The 6,899-nt window shown below is 35.0% G+C and overlaps 1 protein-coding gene across 1 annotated transcript; it reads right to left on the minus strand.

Moving 5' to 3' along the window:
* Positions 1 to 204: 204 nt before the first annotated feature.
* Positions 205 to 1,152, minus strand: LOC121459100 (olfactory receptor 8H1-like). The gene has a single exon (XM_041668621.1). The coding sequence runs from the start codon at positions 1,150 to 1,152 to the stop codon at positions 205 to 207; it is 948 nt and encodes a 315-aa protein (XP_041524555.1).
* Positions 1,153 to 6,899: the final 5,747 nt, after the last annotated feature.

Here is a 6,899-nt window from a genome sequence, read left to right on the forward strand (position 1 = left end):
TACCACAGATTCACCGTATATTTCACTTTACTATAATGTAGATTTCAAAAACAATTCCTTAATAATATTTAGCATAAAGTTGTATTACATAAGAAAAACACCACAAAAATTTAAATAAAACATTAAATAAGTTTTCCACAAAGACCAAGGAAAGATATAACAGGAAAAATAGAAAGAGAAGAGTCTAAATATAAGTACCAACTGCTATCTTATCTCCATGGGGTCCTCCTTCTTCTTGATAACTCTCCTGACAGCACTTTTTACTTCTTTGTTTCTGAGACTATAGATGAGTGGATTCAGCATGGGGATCACAATGGTGTAGAAAACAGAAGCCACTTGATCTTTTCCCAAGGAGTAAGACTTCTTTGGTTTTAAATAAGTAAAGATGGTAGTGCTATAAAATATGGTGACTGCCAGAAGATGAGAGGCACAAGTGGAGAAGGCTTTTCGCTTTCCTGCAGTGGAACTGATTTTCAATATGGCAGAGAGAATGGATGTATAAGACATTGATATGGTGAGAAGAGACACCAATAGAGTTGAACTAGAGACAATGATTATTATCATTTCAATGGCATGGGTGTCAGTGCAGGACAGGGCGAGTATTGCAGGTGTGTCACAGAAAAAGTGATTGACGACATGAGAGCCGCAGAAACACAACCTGCTTAGACAGAGCATGTTGACAGATGAATCAAAAACTCCTATCATGTAGGAACAAGTAAGGAGGGCACGGCAGCGTCTTTTAGACATAATAACTGGGTAGTGTAGAGGGCTGCATATAGCTACATAGCGGTCATAGGACATGGAAGAAAGAAGAAAACACTCAGCACCAGCAAACAAGACGAAAAAGTACAACTGAGTAAAACAACCCATGAAGGAAATTTTCTTTACGGAAGTCAGTAAGTTCTCTAAGGTTTTAGGTGTGATGACAGTTGAGTAGCTGAGATCAAGAAATGATAGATGGGTGAGGAAGAAATACATTGGAGTATGAAGCTGGGCATCTAGATGAATGGTACATATCATGCCTGTGTTCCCCAGGACAGTGACCAAGTATATAAGGAGAAACAGGGGAAAGAGTACCAGTTGAATTTCCTTGGAACTCGTCAATCCTGTGAGGATGAAGTCAGGCTCATTTGTGTGATTCCAGGTGTTCATGGTGGATGATCCTAAACTGATGAGAAATCAAAAGTGATTTTAGTAATAGCTGTGTTTGGGTTAATATCCTCTTAATTAAGAATCTGTGCTTGGAAGAACAAAGCAGCCCAAGGAAGAAGGTGAACTTGATCTAAAACAGGTGGCCTCTGATATTTTCACCATTGGTGGGGGCCTGAAATCACAGTCTTTCAAGATTACTTAGGTTTAAAGAATTCTTGCCAAGAAAAATGAAGGAAAACAAGGAGAGTTTGTCTACTTTAAAGTACCTAGGATATAACAGGACCTTTATGTACACACAAGTTGTAAAGTGTGTGTGTTGAAGGAGGGGTAGAATATTAGCACTATACTTTTACAGGGTGAAGAAGATAAAAGATATTATTCCTTATCACAAACACAAATTTTTCAGTGTATGATAGAAAACACCAACATTTAATATTTATTTTGAGTTTGAAATGATAGACGATGGCTTTTCACTTCATCATCTCTGTTCTACTTCCTGTTACTTAAAACTGGACCAAGCAATATCACTCCTGGGAATATACCCAAGAGATGCCCTATCATATGACAAGAGCATTTGTTCAACTATGTTCATAGCAGTATTATTTGTAATAGCCAGAACCTGGAAACAACCTAGATGCCCTTCAATGGAAGAATGGATGAAGAAAGTGTGGAATATCTACACATTAGAGTACTACGCTGTGGTAAAAAACAATGACTTCTCAAATTTTGCATGCAAATGGATGGAAATAGAAAACACTATTCTGAGTGAGGTAACACAGACCCAAAAAGATGAATATGGGATGTACTCACTCATAATTGGTTTCTAGCCATAAACAAGGGTCACGGAGTCTACAATTGGTGATCCCAAAGAAGCTAAGTAAGAAGGTGAACCAAAGGAAAAACATATAGTTGTCCTCTTGGCTATGGGAAGTAGACAAAATTGCCGGGGAGAAAATTGAGATCTTGGGGGTGGGGTGGGATGGGGGTAAGGGGAGATGGGGAGAGAAAAGGGAGAAGGGGAGAATGGGGAGAACTTGGGGAAAAAGGAGGATTGGGATAAAGGAAGGTTGGATAGGGGAGCACGGAAGCACAATCCTTAGTTAAGGGAGCCACCTTAGGGTTGGCAAGAGACTTGACCCTAGAGGGGCTCCCAGGTGTCCAAGCTGAGGTCCCCAGTTAGTTCCTTGGGCAGCTGAGGATAGGGAACCTGAAATGACCCTAGCCTATAGCAATACTGACAAATATCTTGCATATCATCATAGAACCTTCATCTGGTGATGGATGGAGATAGAGACAGAAACCCACACTGGAGCACTGGACTGAGCTCCCAAGGTCCCAATGAGGAGCAGAAGGAGGGAGAACATGAGCAAAGAAGTCGGGACCACGAGGGGTGCACCCACCCACTGAGACAGTGGAGCTGATCTATTGGGAGCTCACCAAGGCCAGCTGGACTGTGACTGAAAAAGCATGGGATAAAACTGGACTCTCTGAGCATGGCAAACAATGAGGGCTGATGAGACACCAAGGACAATGGCACGGGGTTTTGAACCTACATAATGTGCTGGCTTTGTGGGAGCCTAGCCAGTTTGGATGTTCACCTTCTTAGAAATGGACGGAGAGGGGAGGACCTAGGACTTACCACAGGGCAGGGAACCCTGACTGTTCTTTGGACTGGAGAGGGAGGTTGAGAGGAGTGGGGGGAGGGGGAGAAGAGTGGGGGGAAGGGGAGAAGGGTGGGAGGAGGGGGAGAAGGGTGGGAGGAGGGGGAGGGAAATGGGAGGCTGGTGGGAGGTTCAAACTTGTTTTTTTTTCTCCTTTTCTCAATAAAAAAATGGAAAAAAATTGAACTTAAAGTTGAAATACAATTGAAATGGTACAACATATAACTGTTCACCTAGTGAATTTATACATCTTTTCTCTTTTCTATGCTCTTTCTTTTCAATTACCTCATAACTATGAGGGGAAACAGTTTTCACATTATAAAGTCGAAAATTGTGAGCTCAGAAGTAAATCAATCACAAAAGATTATTTCATTCTCTAGACATTTAATATAGGACATATTTGTTTGTCAATGTGGTATATTAATTAAAGTTTCCATTGTTACTTTATGCTTATAAGTGTTTTGCGTGGATATAGTTTTATTTTATGCACCGTGTTAGTGCAGTTTGTGGGGAAGGGAGAGAAGTATGTCAGATCCTCTGAAACCGTAGTTACTGTTAGTTATGATCTGCTACGTGGATACTCTGAATTAAACTCAAGTTCGCGAGAAGAAGAACAACCAGTGTTCTTAACAACCAATCTATCACTTTATCTCTTTAATTAAAATCTTCATAAATACTTTTATGAAGCTAAAGCTAATAGTTTGAATTAAGCATTTTGAAGTATAAATATGATATATCCCAAAATTAGAAGAAATTTTTTGTTCACAGTGCTATCCTTGCTGATCAGTTTTAATATTCATGTATATGTGACACCACAAATATTATAGTTACCTACATGTTTCATTTTTTAAAAAAAATGGAGCTTAGAAAAGTTGCTTCAAGGAAGAACAATTAAAGCACTGTGATTCTTCCCAGATTCTTAACCAAGTACTTTATATCATTTTAAAGAAACCATAATCAGACTTGATAACTAATCAATAATAGTGGGTAACATTTATAGCATATAATTTAGCTCCTTTTTATTCACAAAACCATTGAACACATTATATATAAACTTCAATTTTCATTTAATTATTGTGGTAAATTAGAATTACAGATATTATAATACTTGACCAATCTAAACCTAATAAACTATACTACAATACATTTACATTGAGTGCAAACCCTAACTTTGACAACACTACATTTCTATTTTGCAAATACCAACGCTGTTCATTATAAGATCCAAATAAAATTTTCTAGAAACATCTAAACTTGAGGATACTTACTGTGAGTGAAGGATTGTCAGGATATGTCTTCCTCAACTATAGTTGAGAAATGTTTCAACATTAAAATTTTCTAGTGTATAAATTATAAAAGCTTTTAAATGCCTTGTACTTTTCCATAACATAATGTTTGTTTTTCTTGGAGTGGTTATTTTTAGATTTTTGTCCATTTATTTTAATTAAAAATTTTCAATGAAAACAACCTACAGTGAAATTTTGTTTTATTCCAGGCAAATGAAATTTTTAATTAGAAACTGGTCTTTAAGATATGTCAAATACTTAAACTCAGAATAGCATAATGCATTGCCTCTCATCCTGTTGTGACAAAGCACCTCATATAACCAACACAGAAGATCATTCAACAGGAGACTGTCCTTAGGGAACAATTTCCAGGGGAATGTGCTTGGCATACTTTCCATGTCAAAAGTTCAAGGGCAAATGAGCAATGGTTTGTTCTCTCAGAATCTCTATTATGAACTTCACTCTCTCTTGGTCTTCTTTCCTCATACTTTCAATCATAAAGTTAACTGATATAATAGAGTTTTTACATTGCATAATAAATAAGGTTCTTTTTTAGGATGAGAAGAAATGTTCTAGAAATAATTATTTTAAACTTCATGTAAAATAAATATAATTCTTTATTGTGAGGATTTAAAAGCATATTTTTTCTCATAAGAGTAGACACATTAATCAGAAAAAACTAAAGTACAAAAGATTTCTCAAAAGTAAGAAATTCAAATTCATTCCTGATATTTTTCTAACATAATTTTAATTTGCCTCAATTATTTTCTCTTTGTGGGTACATAATACTAATGGAGCACACATTTATATATTTTCATAAATTTTTTGTTTGTTTTTCTTTCTTGAGACAGACTTTCTCTGTGTAATAGTCCTCCTGGCTGTCCTGGCATCTGCTTTGTTGACCATGCTGAGCTAGAACTCACAAAAATCTACCAGCGTCTGTATACCAAGTGCTGGGATAAAAGGCATATACCACCACCGCCTGGCTATTTACTTAATTTTATTATACTATAATCAATATTATAACCTCAATTTATATTTAAAATTACAAAAAAATTAGTAAATATTGTAAAGAGTTTTGAATAGTACAGAATAATTTTGTATACAAAGTATGTGATATATACATTTATTTATATAGTAGGAAGCAGCTTCAATAGTATTGATAGATTAATATTTATATAGTAATCACTATAGTTAGGAGTAAGCAACTCGGGGCAACTATTATAGTCTTATACCTTTACCATTTCAATATGTCCTAAATTGCATTTAAATTTTTGCAATTTGGTAAGTTTTTTAATAGAAATGTAATATATGAATAATGCAAACTCCAAGAATATCTATGGCTAACAGCAACATCACTAAGTTATTCTACATCTATCACACTGAGTGGAAAAGTGGTATTGTTTTGAAGTTTGACACAACATCTTTTAAATTGAGTGTCTTTTCTCACTGTTCAACAACTAGAAGAAATCTAACATCCTAGTGGTGTGGCACACAGTGTAAATATTGTCATCTTCATCATCTAGTATGGGAAAGAGCAAGAGATGTGGAGTAGTAAAGCAAAAGAAGTGATTGTAATAGAAATAAACAAACTTGTGAAAGTACTGCAGGGTATAAAGGTAAAAAAAATGGAATACAAATGGCTGGAAAGTGCCTAAAGAAGCTAAATATCTTAAAAGACCATATATGGATATTTAAATATAATTTTGATAGTTAAAACATGTTACTCTCATGAATAGAAATAAAACAACAATGTCTTTCACTCCTGGGTACAGACAGATGGTATAATGTCAATCACAAGAAGCAGAATAATAGACATAGACATTTATTAATACAAATTAATATTTGAAATTATTTGCACATGCAACAATACACATGAATACCAACATCTTTTTTATAAAAATGAAAATAAATTCTCTTTATGAGATACTCATTTGAAATATAATATTGCAATAACTACAAAAGAAATGTCTATAATTCACATGATAATCATAGCATATAATTATTTGTTCACACAATCCCTCATTATATTCCTTCACAGAGGAAGAACAAATTGAAGCTACAATGGCAGAAGAAATATATTTATATAGAGTTTTGCCAAATGCATTGCGTCAGTAAAGTATTTCAAGACTATCCTAGAAATGCAATTTTAACACAATTAAACAATGGTATAGAGGTCTATAATCATGCCAAATAAATATAAAAATAAATATAGGTAGAATTTTACTAAATGTACATCACTTTGCACAATAACAAAGTAGAAAGGTTGCAATTCAACTGAGTCTGTGACTGAAGCACAAGAATGTTTTATAGCTAAATGGAGAAAAACTATAACTGTTATGTTCAAATGGTCAAAATTTTGTTCCTCAAAGACACAGCATCCATATGGTAGCTCACAACCATCCGTAACTCCATTGCCTGGAGATGGGATGTCCTCCTCTGGCCTCCATGTGCACCAGGAACATATATGGTGGTGCACTTATACTCAAATAGGTAAAACACTTGCATATAAAATAATCTATAAAAAAGAAGGTTTATGCCTTAGTGTGATAGTGTGCTTACTGAAATATGTCTTTTAATCGCCTAATATATTTTTATTACATGAATAATTATGAGTTAAGTGACCTTCTGATGTATTTGGTATATCACATGAACAAATAAAATAATGATCCATATCACAAATTATAAGACTAATCTCTCAGTAAACTAATGTTATCTTTTGAAGTCACTCTACAATTTCCATTGAAGTAACTATTTCAAATGGCCAAGATCTTTTCTTATTTGCAATGCACATGATTTG

The sequence above is a fragment of the Microtus oregoni genome, unplaced genomic scaffold (assembly GCF_018167655.1).
Source record: "Microtus oregoni isolate MIOR12 unplaced genomic scaffold, Mior012 000018F_ref0000195, whole genome shotgun sequence".
In the NCBI taxonomy this organism is placed as follows: Eukaryota; Metazoa; Chordata; class Mammalia; order Rodentia; family Cricetidae; genus Microtus; species Microtus oregoni.

Coding starts and splice junctions, on each gene's coding strand:
- LOC121459100 (XM_041668621.1), bottom strand. CDS start 1,152: ATGAACACCTGGAATCACACAAATGAGCCTGACTTCATCCTCACAGGA.